Raw genomic sequence first — 24,378 nt, 5'->3', positions numbered from 1 at the left:
GTCAAATGACTGAGAAGTAAGTTTCATATGACTGCAGTTTCAAGTTGGCACCATAAAATACGAAGAGGTAATTTTTTTAAACACTTATTCAATTATACGGCAAAATCTCGCATCCGGAACTTGCCTGGTCCCATGGGTGCCAGTTAAGAGGGATTCTACTGTATTAATATTACAACTATTACTATCAAATTTCTACCTAATGGCAGCATCTCGGGGATACAGCTGTTCTGGAATAAGTTGTAACTGAGACCAGATTGTTGAGCCTGCAAGAAAAAAAAGAATTCAAAAGAGGTCATCAAATTATAATAAGGAAAGAAGTTAAGTGAACCTACGGTAATTGAGAAGCTCTGTCCCAGCAAAAGCTGTTAACTTTGCCCCATCACTTGCAACTCATTATAATAATAATACTTGTAAATATAGCCTACATGATTTACTTGTATTTTTTTAAATATTTTTGTTTATTTCTTTGTTCTCTCGCAAACATTTCCACTTTTTTCCTCACATGATACAGTACAAAAATTTAATGCAGGATTGTTGTATATACTTCTTCACACGAATCTCTGATAATAAAAATAAATCGAACTGTCAACTTAATCTAGTAATCAAATTAGCATCCAGCATATGACTCACACATTTCCTAACCAGTATAACAGTCATGGTAATCTCATTTCATGCTACCACAACTACCAGATCTCACGTTCTCAGATTTTGGTTTATGGGATTGCATGAAGGGTGAGGTTTATAACCTCACTATATATGTCATGAAAAGATCAGTTGGATAACAGATGCTGTTATCCAAATCAAGGAACATCAGGATGACCTCCGCTGAGCACCTGTCACATTGTGATACACATTCATCTTTTAAAACAGTTATAAGATGTACCGCATTTCCTTCTATATTACTTCTGCAATAAAACTATTTTGTAAGACTATTAGTTTAGTCTTCATTTTCTTTCAGTTCTATTCTTGCTTACACATGGTGCTCATTTACTATTATAATCAGAATATCTCAATGACCATTAGGAATAAAACTCATGTACATATGTCCCTTTTTGCATTAAATCAATAATATCACCTTCCAGAATATCCAGACTCCTCCTGGATCACCCTACATATAGGGCATTTAACTTCGTGGGGTTATGAGGTAGGACTTTTAGAGCCATTCGAGAAAGAGAACGCATATCCTTCACACTTCATTATATTATAACAAGACAACGGATTTTTAGGAACTTAAAAATTTACTTTTAGGCACCTAAAATAGGCCCTGAATTGATCAAAATAGGCACTAAAACATAGATTTAGGCATCTAAAATGTATTTCTATCCACACAAACTACAGTAAAAACAAAATATTCAATTAATCGGTGAATATTAAGCATTACAGTATACAGTGACAAAAACCGTGAAAAATATTGTGGTTAGAAACTTTTATATTTTTAAGTCAAATTATGAATACTGGTACGTAATTTTTAATGAATTAATTTGCTTCATTGCTCTAAGGCTGCTAATACATAAGTGCTCATATTACAATTAAATTACTTAATTTACCAAGAATTTACAATTAACATATTATTCATATTAGTATTGCAAAGTATAAAAAAGTTTTTCTCTAATTTGATATTGTGAAACTTTGCCTTTTCTTTTTCTTTTTCTTTTTTTTTTTTTTTTTTTTTTTAAGACAACCATTTTTATAAGCGAAAAAAAAATTTTCCAATGATACCAAAGCAATGGGTGTGCATATGAAGACCACCACAGGGGAAAAATGTGTTAAGTCCAAAATGATCTATTTTCTGTTTCATATGTCATATAATAGTAAAGATAGTATAGACCTGTGTAGTTTAACTGTACAAAATAACAATTTCATTGCTGTTGTTTAGCCAACTGTCCTAAGACAGGTCTGAACCTCACAAGTGATACCAAGAAGACACCACTTATGAGGCAACTAGGCCAGGAGATAATGGGTAGGATGGCCAGTTCCTTTCCCCCTCCAATGCATACATCACCGACTAGCTACATATTACACTAATCAGACTTCAGATGCATACAAACCACTGTTCTTCCTGTGACACATATCGTCAAGTGAGATGTGCTGCCTGATAATAGATGTATTGTCCAGGTCAGCTTACTTAATACTTTAAGGGTGAAACCTAACCATTTTTTCCCCATTATTACATATGCTAGTGGATTATGATGATTTTCTAGTTTGAAGGTTACATTTTCTTTTGCAAACTTAGTTTCAAATTTCCGTACTGACAAATGCTACAATTGCTAGTGATTTTGTAACTGTTATGTTGGTATTATGTTCGTAGCTGAGTCAAGCGCTGTCAAGTGGCTTTCTTGAAAATTAAATACTACTAGATTTCTAAGTCGGTTACTGGAAGCTAGTGAAATATGAACTTATTAATAATTAATTAATATCAGTATTAATATTAATACATAATAGTTATTTTGTGTGTTGCATTGTGGTTACAATTCAAGAATAGTCAGGTAAGTGCAAATAAATATAACATACTTGGGTGTGATAATGCACATGGGTAGTCGATAGAAATACCACTTCACATTTTAATTAATTTCTTTTGTGTTTGGATTTTTATTACGATGTCAAAGAGAAGAAATAGCATGGCAGTGACTCCTCCAAGGAAGAAAATGTGTTCCATTTAGAGTACGCTTCAAAAAACTGTAGTTCACATGTATAATGAGTTGAAGAAAGAAGATAATGGAGAAGGAATTTTGTGAACGGAATAACCAGAATAGCAAAATTATTAGGAGTAAGTATTCTTAAGCATACATTTCAAAGTGGTATTCAGTTTTCGGAGATTGTACTAATAATTTCAAGTGGTCAAACAAAACAAATGTTTAGGTTAGGTCTAGGTGTCGTGAAGCAACTGTTTAGTCAAGTCAGTGAATTTCATATTGCCAGACAAAATACATTTAAGATACTGTAAAGATACGATCACACGTCGCTACTTTTGCAGCGCTGCAGAACAAAACAACTGCACAACTCTTGTACTGCGACGTGTGAACAACGGTGCAACCCGAAAAGTAGCGGCTGCCGAACCTGCTGCCCGCTACTTTTCCATGCTGCGCGCAACTTAAAAGTAGCGACGTGTGAACAGGGTTCTCAGGGTTGCAGCCGCAGCAGTTTTGATATCGGTTTTGTTGAAACTTTTGCTGCAGTTGCAACCAGTGTTACCACCCAAATGTGCCAATGATACTTTTATTGCTTGGATATATTTTAATGTTAAATGTGATGAAAATAAATTATTTGTAACAGTTATTAAATACACAACACAGTCTGAGCATGATTGGTGACGATATAATTCATTTTTTTTTAATTTTCCGTAGCGTAGTTCCAAACAGGAGGGTTGCCAACATTGATTAGGTGAATATGCTGTTGGTTATCATTTAAGTATACAGGCATTTTTAAAAGCTTTATAGTAAAAATAATGCCAATTTCTGAATACTAGATACGACAGAAAAGCAAATAATAGATAAGGAAGCTTTCGCATGAGTTTCTTAATAATGCGAACATAACCACAAAATGTATATTGAGAAGTCAACACGGAGATGGAAACCTGCAGCATGACTGCGGCTGCAAAAGTAGCGCCTTGCATGTGAACAGACTCGCAACCTCCAGTTGCAACTTTTGCAGCACTCGGGTTGCGCAGCACGAAAAGTAGCGTGCAGCGCGCTACTTTTGGCTTACGTGTGAACACGACACGCAACTTTTGCAGCTGCAGTATAAAAGTAGCGCTGCAAAAGTAGCGACGTGTGACCGTACCTTAATACTGCAGTAGGTGATAACTTAAATACATTTACAAATTAGACGGACAAATAATCAAACAGCACAAAAGTAAATTTCCGGTTTTCTCTTTTGCTATTAAATTGACAACCGTTCAGATCGCAATTTACATGCCATATCGGCCGAAGAAAATAAAAGTCATATTGTTGTAATAATCCTGATATTCCAGCAAATATTACATGAATGTCGGCCTATTATGGTGCTTAAAAAAAAGAATTCAGTTTTATATAATAACCAGATACTCTATAAAACTTAAGAACACTGACTCTGGCTGAATAATTTATTCATGACTGATTTAAGTAATATTAAATGTGATGTTTCTTCAGAAAAGCTATCCCATTCACTCTATTTGTTACAGATATAACACTCGAGAGGTCCAGGGCGCACTACTGAGAAACTAACCATTTCTCTTTGTCCTGAACCTCGCATGTTATATTGGTAAGTAGTAACAAGTTTGAGGGAGGGACTACAACAGTGCATTAGAATATACATGTAAGTGTCAAAGGATTTTTGGTTGAAAGTATTTGTGGCTGTAAACTAAAACCACGTGTTCATCGCTATGTACATATCACAGAAATGAATTAAACAAAATAAAATTATGCCTTCTTTGATGTAGCTTTTCTGGAGAATTACCGAAATATTAGCCTACTAAAACCTATCGTAGACTTAACCTAACATGTTGATAATTTTTATTCATATAGCCCTAAATGTAGGTATCATGCATGAATTTTATGATATAACAATTTTTAGAAGTGTTATGTTATTGTTTGTTATTGCAGCTTGGCTTTGCTACAGTTAGGAAAGTGATAACAAATTCACAGAAGGGGACTGCACATAGTAATTGTTTAAAAAGTGGTGTTGCCAGGATCTAAATTGCATATACGAACTCTAACACTACATTTATAAAAATGAATTGTGTTAAAATATTACAAACAACACTGTGAAACAAAAAATTGCCTCTATATCAAAACTATAGAAATGACAGATGTCCGTCTTTGATATTAAACTACTCACATCCCCTCGATTCGTCACATTCCTACTGTCTGCTCAAGTGCTCAACAGAACCAGACACCTTCCAGGAATTTCTTCATTCCTACAACCAAGCTATTACAGGATATTTGAACCAAACCCACCCTATGACATTCGAAACTTTCTTTTTCACTGCTACACGAAAAATAGAAATACGCAATCTTAGACTCTAAAACCTTAAATAGGTCTCAATGAGCAAAATAGGCATTTTAGGCCCCATAAAACCGCTTTCAAATGTTCATATTTTATATACAATGTGAAGATATTTAACTAGGTTTAGTTTATCCCTACAGAAAAAAAAAATAGTCATTTAACCTAAAATCCGAAGAATAATTATAATATTATGGATCACGCACAACAAAGAAAGCATGTCTTAGCTACGAACTACAATGCTGTATCGAATTGCTGTTGGAACATAATACCTGATTCGTCAAGGGGCTGAAGATTTGAGGAGCTTCCTTTCCGGCTTCCCTCCCCAAATAGGTCTAAAAGGTTGCTACTAAAGTAGTCGAGATGCTGTTGCACAGCCAGAGGTGAGAATTCACTTGACACACGTCGTTCCGGCCCACCACTTCCTTCCACAGGATCCTCTTCATGACACAAACTTTCTCCTTCTCCACTCACCCGTGTGTGGCTTACCAGAGAAAAATCAAATTAATTATTTATAATAACAATAACTCTTACATTCTGTGTACAAATACGACCACAAAACTGACAATATAAATACTACTCAATGGAAAGTAGCAAAAAGACTCGAGAAATATCTATAGATTAAAAAGAATATGAAATAATAACAAAAGTTTTTCAGATAAAATTTCTCAGACAACAGATGGCTGAAGATGGAGATCAGCAAACCAAATCTTTCACTTTGCTCTCAGCTCCTCTTCATTCAGAAATTCTATGACTTAACTCGAGGCTACTTTGTGAACAATACAAATAGTTTTTATATAATATCACATGAGTTTCTAATGCCAGTAACGGAATGAAAATCATGACAACTTCTGTTGCTGGAAGCACTGAACTATCACTGGTAGGGAATACTGTATGTATTTATAATTTTCTAGTCAAAATGCAGTAGGTACTCAACATAAGTTCGTGATGATGGAAAGTTACGAAAGAAGGGATATCTCTACGTCACTGTTGTCAATGGGTCATTGTGGCCTGTTTTTAAGCAACTTTACCTTTATATGAGTTTTTAGGCTTTCACGGTGACTATGAACACTGTGATCAGTTTCTTTTGTTTGTTTTTATTTTTTTTTTATTTTCCACATAAAAACCGTATTTTACATGAGTATATTAGGGTTAAAGTTTTCAATCAACTTGAGATAATATAATATACGTACATTTTTAACATTTTTTGTTTCTGGCGTTGTTATGAATAAGAGAAATATAAACTTAATTTTACGACAGTTACAACTAGCAACACAAACACATGAGAAGTCTACATCAATCATAAAAGAAAGCGCCTAATTATACAAAATACATAAAAAAAAATGATATCTGTAAATACAAAACATAACTGAATAACAATAACATAGAATTTGGTATGAAATAATACATATAGCGTCCATAAGTCAACAAATATTATTATACATACTAGAGTAATGTGGAATATACAGACATAATTATACAAACAAATATTTCATACACAAGTATTTGTTTGTATGACTAGAATTCAGAATTAGAGATCAGATCATTAGTGATCAGAATTAGAGTTCTGGATGATGCACATTGCGGATGGATTACCCAAAAGCCTAACTCTGAACTTACGAGATAATAACCAACACTTATTCATTCTTCTTGAGGTTGACTTCGTAATACTCATTATTAAAACACAAAACTTTAAAAACTGTATTATTAAAATATAAAACTTTAAAAACTTAAACTTTTGAAAAGTATTAAGATGTAATTTAAAAAAAGAAAGTAATGTAACTTAGATAAATAATTGGACAGCCTATTACAACATCAGCAGTTGGTGATGTACTGGCATTAGTTTACTTGCTGTTACAGACCAGGGCATAACTGAGTATCTTCGTGGAAAAAGGTTGGATGTAACATGTTGCCCAAGTGATTCAACCTTATTCCTCAGAGGCACTCAATTATGTCGATAGTTTCACAGCATTAAAATAACTTCGAGTGAATCTCTATAGCCTACTCACCCAAGATTTGCTTTGACAGGAGTACTGTTGGCAGAAATGGCCTCCTTGATCTCGTCAAATTTCTTAGCAACCAAATTTCCAGCTGATTTCAAGGTGCTCAAACCTCCTCGAAGCAGTTCATTTTTACTGGTCAGACTGCTGGGACTATAATCAAGAAGTTAATGTTACCTCAATGGGATAATTTGCTGCACTTTTAATATACCTACTGAAATTACAGATTTCATTTGCTGAAATATTTGTGTAGAAACACATTCGTGGAAATTACAAAAAGTAGGGGCATAAATAATATGGATTCTTCAAAATCTATGTGTGAGAGAGAGGGGGGGGGGAGAGGGAGAGAGAGAGTGTGTGTGTGTGTGTGTGTGTGTGTGTGTGTGTGTGTGTGTGTGCACGCGCGTTTTTTGTAATGTGGTACTAATTGTAGTTTTCAACAAATTAGTCCTCAATATATATGAAAAAATTATCTGAAGGTTATTTTGGAGTTAACTGTAACGTATTATGCATATTGATATTTATTTGTCAGCCACTTTTACAATTCATACCTATGGTTGACCTTTACATTTCTGCTTTTCAATCCACCATCCTTTTATGTTAACATATTCATTTGTCAAGTATTTCCTGATTACTTCCTGTTCTTCTGATACAGTATTATGCATATATATATAAAATAAATGAATGCACACATTGATCTTACAAGCCTCCATCACCATCTCATCTCATTGCAGGTGTGGCATAGACCATTCTCCTACTATGGCGTACAGACTGGGCAACAACTCTGTTGATAAATTGGTCTATGAAAGACAAGGACCCCAACTGCGGGAGGGGCGGTGGGGGGGGGGGGGAGAAACTTACAGCAACTGATCATGAACAAACTTTCAATAAAATTAGTCCTCTTTGAAGAACTGAAAAATAAAGTGGACTGCTTCAAGTTGGTATATTTATGCAATGTTTATTCTTTGGTACTAGTACTTTACTGATAACAAACCTATCATGCCACAACTTTACTGTGGTTGTGTTATCCTTCAATTAGTTAGTGTCAATGGCAGGGGAGAAACATAAATGAAAAAATAAGCTCGTAGAAACAAATGATATTCAGAAGCAATCTATTCTGCAATTGAAGGAATTTGCGTTAACCACAATAATTCATAATTACTACCATGTACTTCATCAACAAAATGAGTAATTGAGGAGGCTCTGCATTCTAGTATCCGAAAAAGTTATAAAGCAAAAACAATGGAGGACATTTGGAAAAAATAATATTGTACAGTTCTATGACACTGCAATGTTTTGCACATTGCAATAAATAGCTATTTTTATACTGTGATGTGTTGTATATTGTAATTTCCTATTTATGTTTTATTAAAGGTTCTTAAAATTTAAATTTTCAATGCTTGTACTGAAATACCAGCATAGGGATTTAAAAATCAGTCAACCTTTCATTAGGCTGGCCGTCCACTGGAACCGAATTCGACCGAATAACAACTCGGCTGTTTACGGTCGTACACGGCCGAATGATCCCACAACAAGAGAATACATTGGCGCGCGTCCATTACACTCGTCCTATTCGGCCGAAGATGGCCGAATGCTGATTCGATCCAATTCAGATGGGATTTTCCGGTCTCATTCGGCCGAACAGGGCAACATGTGATGACTGTTTCCATAAATTTCGCCATGAACGCCGAAAAATTAATTAGTTCTTGTGTTTTTTTTTTTTTTTTTTTTTGGTTAAACAAGTGAAATAAAGTTTTTAAGGCTTAACAAATTATTATTCGTGTACTACTCATCTTCTTTCACAATAGCCCTGCCAAGACTCTGGAATTCGCTACCTGCTAACATCAGGGATTGTCGAAATAAACTTCAATTAAAACGAAAACTTACTAGGCACTTGGTCAGTAATTGATTTCTCGTAAATAGTTTCCTTAATCTATCACAAAATATTTCAATATTCAGTAATTTCATCACTATACAATTTTGTTATTCTAGGTAGACTTAATTTGCAATTCAGTAAATATAAAATATTCTTTGTTTCTCTATGATAAATTATCTAGCTTTAATTATTTAGGTAATCTTTTCGTACTTTGATTTTATTGTAATTGTAATTGTAAATTTAATACTAATTGTAATGTTATTTGTAATTGTAATTATAAATTTAATACTAATTGTAATTTTATTATTCATATTGTAGTTGGAATCTCCTGGTAGAGGGGCAGAGAAGGCCTGACGGCCTTATCTCTACCAGGTTAGATAAATAAATACTAATAAATACTAATACTAAATACTTACCTTAAGAGCACTGACAAACATTTCTCAGATGGTACAACTTCTCTGAAATTTGATCATTTTGAGATTGATGGACGAATTACATTTAAAATATAGCTATTGAAATGTATCAACATTCATCCGATAGTAATCGAAAAACATAGCACTATGCTCTAGAAGTTTATTGTGTAGGTGCAGATGATAAAAATTACCCAGGCGACACCTTTATCTAAGCATCGGATATACCCTATATTTTCGCTATTCCATGTATGTATGTATGTATGTATGTATGTATGTATGTATGTATGTATGTATGTATGTATGTATGTATGTATGTATGTATGTATGTATGTGTGTGTGTGTGTGTGTATGTATGTATGTATGTATGTATGTGTATGGTATGTATGTATGTATGTATGTATATATGTATTAAGTATAAGCATGTAGCACGAGGACATACAACTGATAATTGACGGCCGAAGCGTCGGCTCCAGTGGACGATCGATCGGCTCTTCTGCCGGTTGTCCGGCATTCGGCCGTATACGGTCTAACAAATATTCGGCCGTTCACGGTGCCACTAGATGGCTAGGCTTAAACAGAAACCTTCTCAGAATAGAAATTATTTCTGGTCCCAAGCACTTTCTGATTAGACAGGTTTTAATGTATTATTATTATTATTATTATTATTATTATTATTATTTAATCTGGCAGAGCTAAAGCCAGCAGGCCTTCTCTTCCGCCCAGCCATACTCTAACTGAATACAACAATCTTATATTACAATAACAACTGGAACCTACAACAATAATAATATGACAATGAGTAGTTGTTGTTTAGTCAACTGTTCGAAGACAGGTCTGAACCTCACAAGTGATACCAAGAAGGCACCACTTATGAGGCAACTAGGCCAGGAGATAATGGGGTAGGGTGGCCAGTTGCTTTCCCCCTCCATTGCATACATCACTGACAAGCTACATATTACACTAGTCAGACTTCAGATGCATACAAACAATTGTTCTTACCCTGACACACATCTTCAAGTGAGATGTACTGCTTGATAATGGATGTACATATCAGCCAGAACCTCAATCAGAGGATTAATGAGCAGTATTAGTAACTAATAAGAGTAAAATTAAATAATGAAAGTTAGATAAGTACTGTTGGTGAAACAATGATAAACATTGATAATAATGATGATGATGAAGATGATGATGATGATGATAATGATAATAATAATAATAATAATAATAATAATAATAATAATAATAATAATAATAATAACATGAGGGAATTTGAATATTTAAACTATTATATGCATAAACATTAAAACAATTGAAAAAAATTGAAACTACTATTATTGTTAACGAGAATTAATTGATAAATACTTACTTAGTTCATCCTTAGATTTGTTTGATGTCTCACACAAAATAAGCAGAATCCTCCAGAAGCTAAATATCAAAACCATACATAAACCACAGAGCAAAATCTGGAGTCATCTACGTCAGGTTAAAGACAGTCAGCGCCTAAGGACACCAGGGATTTACAAGATTCCATGTGAGTGCGGCGAAGTATACACAGGGCAGACTGGCCGCACAATAGAAGACAGAATCAAAGAGCATAAGAGGAACTTGAGGCTCTATTACCCGGAAAAATCTGCAGTGAAGCAACACAGCATAGAAAAGGAGCATAAGATACTATTTGACCACACCAAGGTCATTAACAAATCAAGCCACTACTGGGATCGTACAATCAAGGAGTGCATAGAGATTAAGCTGGAGAGAAACAACTTTAACAGGGACGGTGGACTACAGCTCAGTCAGGCATGGACACCAGCCTTGGACCAGCTTAGGCCCTCTTACAAACAAGGTCATGAAGATCACGGACTGAGGACAGCAAAAGATTCCAACAGGCGGAACAGGACTCGTCACCCGCCAAACTTCACACAAGAATCCCGGGAGGGGCGGAGCTTGTGAGGAATGATAATTCCTGGCCCCGGATTGGCCGATCCGCCAACCAATCCCGTATCACCTGAGACAGCCTAACATCTATATAACCCACGACTTTCTGTCCAGACACAACTTACCTGAAGATGGCTGCAGAGATAGCAGTTGAAAGCTTGGAACATTCCAAAATTTTAACCCGGCTGATCTCCCGCGAAAACATATTAGCGGAAATTTTAAATAGTTACTCTAATTACTGAAAAAAGTCAAGTTTAAAAAAATTTGGATTAAGCCCTTTTACCTAAACACCATCGATTTCTTCTTAAAGTACCCAAGTTTCACATATTTACTGTAAGTTACAACTGGTCTTACTGCTGTATTACATAATGTTAATTTTGCTTGTTTGGATACAAGTTTACTTTTGGATAACAGTTTATTGACGTAATAAGTTTGTTTACCTAGAGAGATTCCCTCCTTTATTTCTTATTATTATTTGCTATTGAACCAAGATATTTACAGGATTTTACACCATTCAATATTATGTTATCAATTTTAAGCCTACTTATTTCATTGCCGTTTTCAGAAAATTTTAAATATTTCGTTTTATTGTAATTAATCAACAGGCCATATTATATTGATTGTTATTTAAGAATCTGAAAATTTTCAATTAGTGCTTGTTTTATTCTGGCTGTTAATATTATGTTATCTGCATAAACCATGCACTGTTTTAGTCTGGTACTTATATTACCTCTTATGTCTAGTTGTTTAATTATTGTATCTACAATAGAATCCCGATTATCCAGATTTTGATTATCCAGCTTTCCATGTTATCTGGGTCATTTTTTTTAAATTACACTAGTGTACATATATACAATACTCAACTATAACAAAGTTTTTTAAAGTAAATTAGATACTGTACTGTATTATGAATAAAAAATCGTTTATTATGTACATGTGAGTAACATCTTTCTACATTAGTGGGTCCAATCTTTGTCCCGTTAAGATTACAGGATCAAAAACCATATAGCGCTCTCAACCTCTGTATTATGCGGATTGCCCTCGGTGTGTATTGCCCGGATAATCGGAACTCTATTGTATAACCAAACTAAATAATTTTGCTGAAAGAGGATCACCTTGTTTTATACCAGTTTCGACTTTGAAGTTCTCATTGAATTTATTGTTTACTTTAACTTTGGCTGTCGTGTTCTTTAATGTTAAAGTGATCAGTTTTACCAGTTTATCTGATACCTCACATAGTTGTAAACATTCTATAATTTTTATATTCATAGAATTCAGCATTACAAGCCATCAAACCCATTATGCTAGAATTAGAAACTCAAGCTCTGTTAAGTTATGAAAAGTTAATAAGACTCCAGAATTCTGATAAATGGAACAAATATCAAAATTCCAAGCATACATTGAAAACCCAAAATGGATTCATACAAGAAGCAATCAAATTAGAAGAAATCCTAAGAATCCCCAAACAGAAAGAAAATATGCAGAGTAGTAACAACCCACATGACAATATTAATTAAACAGATTAAACTTAAACAAATCCTTCAATAAGAAAGATATACTCCATATGAAGTAAAAGGTCTCATGTTAGAAATCCTGCACACAATATATCCACCACATGATTGGATTCATATATATATATATAGATGGTTCCCTCACAGACAATGAGGAAGGGGCTGGAGCAGGAGGAACTTGCCAGTTCTTTTCTTTCTACAAAAGAGTTGGTAAGCATACTAGAAATTTTGATGGGGAGATAGATGCTATTTATACATCGCTCCAAAATTTATTCAATTGGATACACCATTGCAAGAACATAGTCATATTATCAGACTCCAGAACAGCAATCCAGGCAATAGTATCAACAAATCATCCAAAAATTGAAAAAATTAAAGAAATACATTCTATGATTAAACAAATTCAAAATCTAGATAAACACATAATTCTTCAGTGGATACCTGCACATTGTGGCATAAATGGGAATGAGAGGGCCGATATGTTGGCGAAAAAAGGCTCCAAAATTGAACAGAATACAAGTCTCAATCTAAATCTAAAATACATAGGCCAAACTGGACGTACGGTGGAAGATAGAACACGTCTGACTCTGCAAATACGGACCATATGAAAAATCAGCAATAGCCTTACACTCAGCAGATTCAGGCCACACCATCGAATTTGACAACATCAGGATAATAATAAAGAAGACAACTTATCAGAAGACTGGTCAAAGAAGCCTTCGTCCACATCAAACAACATCCCAACGACGAGGGGTTACAACTCAGCAACTCATGGGGAAGTCTATTCCAAGATCATACTTAGGAACGAGAAACCAGGTCTCCACATGTACGCCCCCCCCTTCATCCGGACATCAGGCACGGTATCAAAGTCACGCTTTCGGACCTTATGAGGGCCAGTATTTAATATGAATACTCCCCTTCATACAGACCTCAACCGGATTGGACAACAAAGGACCAATCAGATGCCAGAAGGAGAACCTACGATCTATCACCGAAAGTACTCCCCCCATCGAGACTACTATATATATATGAGCTCGCAGACTATTTCCTTATCCAACTTGCTCTGAAGATGACCACAACACAGCGGTCGAAACGTCAGTCACCAACACCAAGACAACGCGGTAGAAGCCACGAAGCTTATCCACAGACCAAATACTAGACCTATTTGATTTGAACTAAGAGAATGCTTCTGGAATTTGCAAATGCCGATTCCCACAACAAAAAGTAAAATTGCTTTAGCAGAAATTGCTAGTACAATGAAAATTTCAGGAGGCAATGTTAAAAATAATGTACTCTCTTTGGGACCAATACAATAAAGAATGGTCAAAAAATAATAATCTTCCTAATACTCGCAAAAAATTTCGTATATCATAACATTAGGGCTTCTTCATCCCCTTCATTGTAGTTCTTGGAGATTGTAACTTCAAATTGTTCTGTATTTCTATCTTTCTTTGCCCCAGCATTGTCTGCTTTTTGTAATTCAATGTTTTGCGATAAGTAAGCTATCACATGAGTTTCATAATCTGAAACTCTAATGCGAACATAACCACAAAATGTATTAAAGAATCAACAGAGATGCAAAGCTGCAGCTAACTCAAATCCAGCTTTTATCAAAACCGGTGTTCCCCAAGGCTCAGTACTGGGTCCAATATTATTTCTGCTATATATTAATGATCTGCCAATAAATATATCTCACTTAGAAACAGTGCTCCTTGCAGATGATACAAATATGATTTTCAGAAGTAGAAATGAGAATATCCTACAGGATAACATAAATGAAGCAAATAATCAATTAAAAGAGTGGCTAATACGTAACAGACTTAATCTAAACATAGACAAAACAGATTTTATTCATTTTAATCGAAATAAAACGTATAAAAACTTGCAAATATATATTGACAATCAGAATATAAAAGAAGTTGAGTGCACAAAATTCTTGGGAGTATGGATTGATTCCAATTTGTCCTGGACTCAGCACGTAAGCTTTCTCTCTGGAAAACTGTGCAAATTATGTTATGCTTTCAGAATTCTTACAAAAAGCATATCTCTTCCAACTTTAAAAGTAGTCTACTAAGCCCATGTACATTCCATTCTTTCATATGGTGTAATGCTTTGGGGCATGTCCTCTGAAGCTATAAAAATATTTAAACTTCAAAAGGAAATAATAAAAATAATAAAACAAGTCCCTATATGCACTCCAAGCAAAGAAATTTTTCAAGAATTAAATATTTTACCACTCCCCTGCATCTACATCCTAGAAACTGTTTGCTTTATTCATAAGAATCTTAACTATTTTAAAAGAAACTTTGAAATTCATAACCATAACACAAGAACTGCCAACAACTTGCATATAAATTGTCATACTATTACCAAAAGTTGTAACAGTACTTCTCATACAGGTATCTTATTGTATAAAAGATACCTGGGGATATTAAACATTTAAATTATGAAGGTTTCAAAACCAGGGTAAAATCTACAGTATTTTGCTCCAGTCCATGCCATTCAAAATCACTGATTTCTTGCATTAAAGCTATAAAGTAAAATACCTACCTTCATTACTGTTGCACATAATTTTTCTCCAAACAATATTAATAGTAAATGTACAGAGTAACTAAGATGAAGTCTCTTGGTTCTTAAAGATTCAATCACTATCCAAATAAATCACCTCAGATGATAATAGTACATTATGCAACGAGCCTATAATGATAATAATTAAGAATTGAGTATGGATATTTATGAAACGAGCGCAAGCTCATTTCATAATTTTCATACGAGCTTCTTAATTACCATTATAGGCGAGTTTCATACGACTTTTTATGCTCGACCATATTTCTAACTTGAAATTACCGGTATTCAGATGTATACATTTTATTTGTATCTGACAAGATCGAAAGTGACCTTGTTCTAGGTCGTGAATTGTGAGATGTGCGAAGACGCGAAAGTATTGATTTTTTCCGAGGAACAATAATGTCATTGACCTTGACGTAGTCCCATTAAACTTGATAATATTATAATATTATAACCTTGATTATTGAATTCGACATTGAAAAACGAGATGACAAATTGAATTTATTTGAATATTATTTACAATTAACGCTAATTATTATAGTAATAGAACATAACCTTCTGCGACAGTATTGGACTTCCAGCCTCCGTCACTTTTCGCTAATTCTCTTTCGATTGCATATCCGATACTTGCGGTTTTATAACGGTACAAAGCTGACTTGTCATTGGCTGAACACATGTAAGCTGAGTTATCATTGGCTGAAGACCTGTACTTTAATGAGTAGGTGTACTTTAATGACATGCATTAAAGGACTGCTACCAGGTGTATAATTAGTACATTTCGGCATGGTCGAGCATAAACATGTTTAATGTAATCTCATTGTGTATGCCTATCTCGTTTTTACTTAATCTATGTTAATCTATTTATTTAATGTCTTGTAAACTGAAATGTATATCTTGTTATTTATTGTGTCTTTTGGTAGTTTTACTATTCTTTTGAAAACTTAAAAGAGTGTTAAAATTAAATTCATACTGGTACTATAAATCTTATTTTGTGTGTATGTGTTTGTATTTTGTATTTGTATATAATGACGAACCTATAATCTGTAATAGATTGTACAGGGAATAAATAAATACAAATACAATACAATAAACTGCAGCTGCAAAAGAGCCTTGTGTGTGAACAGAATTGGAATCTCCAGTTGCAACTTTTGCACCGCTCGGATTGCACAGGACGGAAAGTAGTGCGCAGAGCACTACATTTGGCTTACGTGTGAACATGACATGCAACTTTTGCAGCTGCAGTAGAAGAGTTGTGCAGCAAGAGTGTGACCATACTTTAACACCACAATGGCGTGATTGTAACAAGATTTCCCTACCCCCTCGAATTTATATGTAAGCCTGTTCGTCTCATTCCAATGAGTATGGTAACTGCTCAGTTAAACTATGTCACTTACATATGCCAAAATGTTGAATTTGGTTCGTAATTTAGTTTCATGACGTGATGCCTTTACTTTGCAAATTAATTGCTGAATTACTAAGTTGAACAAAAGTGGAGTTAAGAGCCATAGAAATATTGCTATAAGAAATTGAAGCAGTGGTCTTAACCAGCAGTTTAATGAGACAACACTTCACACAAAATGCCATTCACTGCCGCATTTAAAAATGTAGATTAATTACTATTCATATACTCTAGTTAAACGTGGAATACATAAGCTAACAATGGAAATATGAAATTAAAACTTCCAAAACCCACAAGTGTTTTATGTAAGTAATTATTATTCTACAAATAACCCTCACAGAACACCTTCATATGTCGCATGGACACAAGCAAAATTAATTAAAATATTTACCTGAATGGCAATTTAAAGCTGGACCCAATACTTCCAAGACCTGAAGCAACACCAGCAGCTGTGGATACTGGAACATCAACGGGCATGGTGGAGGATCGTTGTAGTGACTTCCCCTTCTCCACACATTCACTTTGAGAACCATCATGTCCAAAGGTGGCACTTCGTGAAACTCCCCTGGTCTTATTATGTCCCCCAAAAAGAACGGGACCACCTGGCGCTTCTGCATTTTCAAGCAGTCCTGGTGCAACAAACGAACTTAAAGATGCTGAACCAGAATCGGCCTGATCCCCACTACTGTCTATTGTCTTCATTATTTCGTCAGTCTCTTGCATATGCAACGCACCAAGTGGATCATTTTCTGTTACAGGTGTTCGAATTGGCGACGTTTTACAGGATGGTGAATTTGGAGATTTGGACGGTGAATCACACACATTGTTTGTCTTATCACAGTCTCTATCACACTTTTCTCTCACATTGCTCTGCAATGACGAGCTATTAATTCTGGATAATATGTCTCCAACATCATTTCTCCTGTTATTTTGCAACTCTAAATCACTACTGCTTCCACCACTGTCACAGGTAGAAACTCTCGCTAGGGATTCTAAACTGTTATTCTTTATACTATGAGATTTAAGATATGTCTGTGAGTCTAATTTTGTATGTCCCGAATCTAAAGTTCCCCTTGAACCAGACCTTTCCCATACAACACTGCCAAGTCGACTAACTCTATCACTCAAACCAGAGAATAACTTGCTAGTAGAATGCTTTGGAGTGTGGCTTCCGGTGGAATCCAAATCATCAGTACTACCAGCTGAACTTCGTTCTTCTAAATTCTCTGTAGAAGAGTCTCTGCTCGTTCGACGAAAATTGAAGCTACTTCTGCGCCCAAACAGTGATCTACCATAAGGCAGAAAGATCACAAGTAATTAAACATATATACAACATCAAGAACACAAAATGGACGGACAAATTGTGAGTGCAACTGTTTCTTCTGATAAAGGAGTATTCAAAACTCGTCCAGTTTCGATATAAATTCATACTTTGACAAGACAACATTATGGCAATATGTTACATTCATATGATTATAATGCTTTCCCTCCCTGCAATTATTTTCTCTTTCTATCAAATTATTTTGTTCTAATGAAAGTGGTTTGAACGTTTGTAGTAACTCATTCTTAGTCACGTGTATGCTGAAAATAAGCCTTATTTTATGAAATGAAAAATACAATTAAAAACTACTGTATTATTTAGGATTTAAATAGGCCGGCCTCGGTGGCGCAAGCACTAGAGGCACGGACTGTCTCTACCGCTTGCTCCAAAGGGCTGTGGGTTCGAGTCACGTCTCGGGCATGGGTGTTGTGTTTGTATTGGTTTAAGTAAAAGGAAACAAATGAAAGAAAACAGGAAAACAAAGATAACTTCGGTAAACGGCCTCTGGCCGGTCAAAATTAATTTAAAAAAAATAGTGTAATTATGATTGTGTACATCTAATTCCTTCATCCAAACACAGTCTTTAGGTTGTGCTAAATGAACAGCAAAATTATTGATCAATAGTACTGAGTTTAAAATATGGAAACGATCCACAATTATTTTGGGGCTAAATTGTATGAAAAGAGCGTACATAACAAGAGAGGAAAGATAAGATATTATTTTTATTTACTTGATCACTTTCTACAATTGTTAACTATTAACTTTACATTTACATTATCAAACACAACTGTAATAAATTAATATTTCAATTGAATTATTAATAATAAGTCAAATTTTACTACACTGTTTCTTCCTTTCATTTCACATGTTGTTTAGTCAACTGTCTAAAAACAGGCATCACTCATGAGACAACTAAGCCAGGGTAGGATGGCCAGTTCCTTTTCCGCTTCATTTCATATAATATCGCCGACTAGTAACATATTTCACTAATCAGATTTAAGATCTATACAAGCAATTTTATTTTTCTTACTCCGACACTATCGTTGATCTTAAGGTACGGTCACACGTCGCTACTTTTGCAGCACTGCAGTACAAAAAACTGCGCAACTCTCGTACTGCGACGTGTGAACAACGGTGCAACCCGAAAAGTAGCTGCTGCCGAACCTGCTGCTCACTACTTTTTCATGCTGTGCGCAACTTAAAAGTAGCGACGTGTGAACAGGGTTCTCAGGGTTGCAGCCGCAGCATTTTTGATATCGGTTTTGTTGAAACTTTTGCTGCGGTTGCGACCAGTGTTGCCACCCAAATGTGCCAATGATACTTTTATTGTTTGGATGTATTTTAATGTTAGATGTGATGAAAATAAATTATTTGTAACAGTTATTAAATGCACAACACAGTCTGAGCATATTTGCTGACGATATAATTCACTTTTTTAATTTTCTGTAGCGTAGTTCCAAACAGGAGGGTTGCCAACATTGATTATGTGAATATGCTGTTGGTTATCATTTAAGTATATAGGCTTTATAGTAAAAATAATGCCAATTTCTGAATACTAGTTAGGACAGAAAAGCAAATAATAGATAAGTAAGCTTTCACATAAGTTTAATTAATAATGCGAACATAACCACAAAATGTATATTGAGAAGTCAACACGGAGATGGAAACCTGCAGCATGACTGCGGCTGCAAAAGTAGTGCCTTGTGTGTGAACAGACTCGCAACCTCCAGTTGCAACTTTTTCTGCACTCGGGTTGCGCAGCACGAAAAGTAGTGTGCAGCGCGCTACTTTTGGCTTACATGTGAACACGACACGCAACTTTTTCAGCTGCAGTACAGCAAAAGTAGCGACATGTGACCGTACCTTTAAATATAATGTATTAAAAAGAAATACAGCAGAACCTCGACTTTAAGTGATCTCTATTTAAAGTTACATTTTCACAGTATCAACAATCATTACATGATTAGTGTATTTTTATATTCGATTTAACATGATTCCTTTTGCCGTCAAACCTGTATTTTACATTAAAATGGGTTATTAAATGATTTTTAACGCAAAATTCATTTTGATTCAATGCATAGAATATAAATTTTTTGAAGAGTCAACAACTTGAAAATGCAGCTGCCTTACTGCCTGTGCTAATGATGTGGATCATTCCCTCTCTCTACCTACTGCTACACAAAGCTGTGTACCTGTGTAACCATCACAACTTACAGCATCAGTCACTTGTCTCTGTTGTGCTCGCTGAGGTGCTACAGTGAAGAGACGGACTTGTTTTTACTGTTACACATCACAGGAAAACAATGCAGCGAGAAGGAAAATGCTGTCTCTCGCGAAAAAAGTGAATTCAATTCTTCCCCTTAACCCTTTCTTACCTATAGATACCATATGGCAATAATTAACTTTATAGCATTTATATACTTGTGTGTTACATATGAAGGTAAATTTTGCTGGATAACTTCTATTTCAATACAATTGTTAGATCACATCAAATTTCATTTATTAACCAAACATTTTTAATAGGAAGTGAAATATCTACAGTAAAATTCCTAATATTTACCACTTTATTATCATTAGGAGGGTTACCTCCATTCCATTTTCATCAATATAGTTTTGTTTCAAATGTTGCCACTCGCGTAACTTGGTCACTGAATTGGTCCTAATACAGCTATTTGTTTCAACATGGATTGCTTGTAAATTTAATTTGGGTTAGAAAGGGTTAAGGTTTTCTAGTTTTGTATATAGTATTATCTGTAAGTTACTTATTGTAGCTCTTCTGCAAATAAAGTTTTGGAAAAGTATTCAACTTTTTTTAAACAAAAATAGCAAACCCTTATTTAATGTCAACCCCATTTAAGGTAATTATTCTGTGTTCCCAGGAAAAACGTTAAATAGGAGTTCTACTGTAACTTTATTTTGTATTAATGACACAAACTGCACTAAAAGAGAATATACCTTATATTCATTGATGTGATACATTCAAGGTGTACAACTAAAATAAACTTCTACTGCATCAAAATCTTTTCAACACGTAACTTAGGTGCTACCTGATAGAAACATGGTAAACTGCTGTTTCTGGATAAATAAAGAAAACAGAGGAAAATGTATTAATGTCATCTTTGTCTATGATGATGATCTCCAAGATAAAAAAACTGATATAACAAAGAATATAAATTGCTATTTTTTAATTACCTGCTAGAACTGGGTTTCGTTACATTTCCTTTGTCAAAATCGCTTTCACCTTCTGGAATTGGGACAACACGTCCATTCAATCCACTAGAATCTCCAGGTAAGCCAAGTTTTATCCGGTTCAACTTGTCCAAGATTTGTGCATCGTTGGCAAAGCTCTCAGACCTAAAACAAGTGATATGATACTTACAATAAGTACATAATCAACTACTATATTAACACTGTACTGCTTCCACACTTATCTCCAATATACAGTAGAAGGATTCCATGTTTACTGCAATGTAAATAATGTATACAAAACAATAACAACCTACTTAGTCACTGAAACAGGTTATCAGATTTATTACACAGAATCTGATTTAATGCATTTTACTAAACAAACATGGATTATTGCGAAATTTTCTTTTCGCACACTTGCACACACAGTTATCCCTATTGCATGCCATAGCCTAGCCAAACAGTATTAATCACAGTAGAGATGACAGGCTACATGCTTGCCACCTTTACTGCCAAGAAAAGCCCTCTGGTATCCATTTCTGTTACATGCTGACAGTGAACGCTGGAAACACAGTGCAGCTGTACGGATTAAAGGAACACAGAAAATCCATGATTCCACCAGGAATCGAGCCTGACAGCTTCGAGCTTGAGCTCAACATTATACATCTTGATTACACAACTTTTAACACTAACCTATCACTTAGAAATGTAATATATAATGGAAAGTAATCATTATAATTATTATATTCTTAAAAAAATCTTACTTGGAGATGAAAATAAGCAGATAAATAATCACAACCACAGAGGAATTGAGGTTCAGGACAATAAGGCCTATTCTTATAATACAGGGTGATTCAAAAGTCGCGCGACATAGGACATCTCCGTTATTATTGTAAGTACAAAAAATAGTTTCAAATAAATGTTTTAGATATAGATACATGTAGTTCATGTGCAAAATTTGAAGAAAATCACAATAGCCATTTTTGAGAAAATTGCAACAAACATGTTCGCGTTTCAAGTAAAGTACCAGTTTGGTTAGGGAAAACGAATCCAAAACTTAGGTGCCACATCTCTGGAGGGTACAACAACTTAAATTAGAAATGTGGTTTGGGTCGCGCGCCGTAATTAATAAATTGTGTTTTTTATGTTGACAGGTGAGTAAGTTGAGAGTCACAATGGCAAATTGAAACATTTTAGCACTTGAACTTTCACGACCTGTGAAATTGTTCCACATGCACACTAATGGAGTTAAGTGTTCAAATTGGTGGCCATTTTGTTGACGACACATCCATACACAGTTGAGGTAACTACTTCGCATATTACGTAACACTGCAGGAATTGTGTACATTGTCTGTTGCTACCCGGTTCACTGGTGAAACAAGCACTCACCTGTCTACACAAAAAACACAATTTATTAATTACGGCGTGCGACCCAAACCACATTTATAAATTAAGTTTCGTAAGCTCCAGAGATGTGACACCTAACTTTTGGATGCGTTTTCCCTAACCAAACTGGTACTTTACTTGAAACGCAAACATGTTTCTTGCAATTTTCTCAAAAATGACTCTTACGATTTTCTTTAAATTCTGCACATGAACTACACGTACCAATATCTAAAACATTTATTTGAAACTATTTTTTGTACTAACACTAATAACGGAGATGTCCTATGTCGCGCAACTTTTGAATCACCCTGTATATCAAAAGATGTTCAACTTTTCGAGAATGTTTTGTCTTCCAAAATCTATACAGATCCTGTTTGGTAATATAGAAGATATGTATTCTTGTTGATATTGTAAAATATCACCCATTCCAGCCACTGTTATCATGTTGCTGCTTCAATCTTATGGAGTACGGGAATGGTCGTAAAAATCTCATTTTAACAGCTTATAATTTCTTCTTTAACTTTATATTCAGCAGCGAAATCTCATTGTCAAATTTAGACTTTATTTTAACGTAATGATAATAGACACAGCTTTCTTCTGGGCATCGTTTTAACAAGTAAATAAACAAAGAAATATAGTAGAATTCCTCGTATCCGGCAACTGTGGGACGAAGCCAGTGCTGGATAACTGATTTTGCCGGATAATTGGAAAATACGTTTATAGGTTATGTAAAGACACACTGTACTGCACAAACATTTTTTTTCCATGTTGAAATTTAGTAATTTTCATACTGATATTTAAAAATAAAGCTTTGAAATACGTACAATGTTTATTTTTAGTGCTGAATACAGTAATGTACATTCATCAGTTCATAATTTATTGTAATGCATAATAACGTAAAAAATATTAAACGTTTTCGTAACCTTATGACAATTTGAAATAGCAGCCATGTGACGTGAAAAGCAGTGTAGCCAATGTCGCAACTATGAAGATGAAGTAGCGGTCGATGATTTGAACCTCTTTAACATATCTCTAATGTCTTCTTGTTTATATACACCAGGGGCGGCAAACTCATATAGTAAACAGAGGAGCCGGTATATGAGTATCTTTGCAATAGCAACTGTAGCGGGAGAAGCTAAGTGCTTTGAGAGCAGCTGTTTACCAGGCCTGATTTATACTATCTATCATTCAAATGAAACTTTTATGCACTGTAGGAATAGAGAATTTCATACTTTCCTATTTAGACTCATCCAACACCCCTTCGAAAGGGCGAGTTCAAGTGGTAAATTTAAAGATATCATCTCTGCAAATTGTTTGCAAGGCCCAAGTGACAGCTTACCGATCTCTAGGGACATAATGGGGTTTTCTGTCTATGTTTTCACACGTGAACAATGTCCGGCATGTGCGATCCCTGAAAACCACTCACATCTTCGTCCGACTCTTCCCTTTTGCGTGAATTACTTTCTTTTTTGGCCTAGCCAAAAATGTCGTTATTTTAGTATTGCAAGGGATTTTACTGTACCAATATTTATCACAACATAACAGTTCTCATTCTAAGGATATGGGATGAATCAATTCTCATATACAACTTAAATCTAGTATGTAGTAAGATAAACTAAGTATAGCTTCTAAAGTAATGTTCTGTTCGGATGTTCATAAGTTATCAGACTTGAAGCTAAAACTGACAGTTCATATTTGACTACTCACAATCGAATTACATTAAAACCTTGGTTTACGAGCATAACGAGGAAAACTGATTGGGATGGACATAAAAAGGACCTTTCAGTACTGGTATCGGGTATC

General features: G+C 34.8%; 1 protein-coding gene across 2 annotated transcripts in view; it reads right to left on the bottom strand.

The window, feature by feature from the left end:
- Positions 1–24,378, bottom strand: part of Crag (DENN domain-containing protein Crag) — a 219,850-nt gene that overhangs the window by 53,548 nt on the left and 141,924 nt on the right. For both annotated transcript variants that reach the window (XM_069848500.1, XM_069848499.1), the window contains exons 21-25: positions 21,196–21,357; positions 17,074–17,970; positions 6,990–7,133; positions 5,253–5,464; positions 197–263 (exon numbers count right to left, since the gene is read on the bottom strand). In XM_069848500.1, the coding sequence (XP_069704601.1) occupies positions 197–263; positions 5,253–5,464; positions 6,990–7,133; positions 17,074–17,970; positions 21,196–21,357 (1,482 nt within the window). The remainder of the gene's footprint in view (positions 1–196; positions 264–5,252; positions 5,465–6,989; positions 7,134–17,073; positions 17,971–21,195; positions 21,358–24,378) is intronic.

Source organism: Periplaneta americana, chromosome 15 (assembly GCF_040183065.1).
Source record: "Periplaneta americana isolate PAMFEO1 chromosome 15, P.americana_PAMFEO1_priV1, whole genome shotgun sequence".
Classification (NCBI taxonomy): Eukaryota; Metazoa; Arthropoda; class Insecta; order Blattodea; family Blattidae; genus Periplaneta; species Periplaneta americana.
Note: the sequence above shows the minus strand (reverse complement) of the source record. Positions and strands in the feature narration are given on the sequence as shown.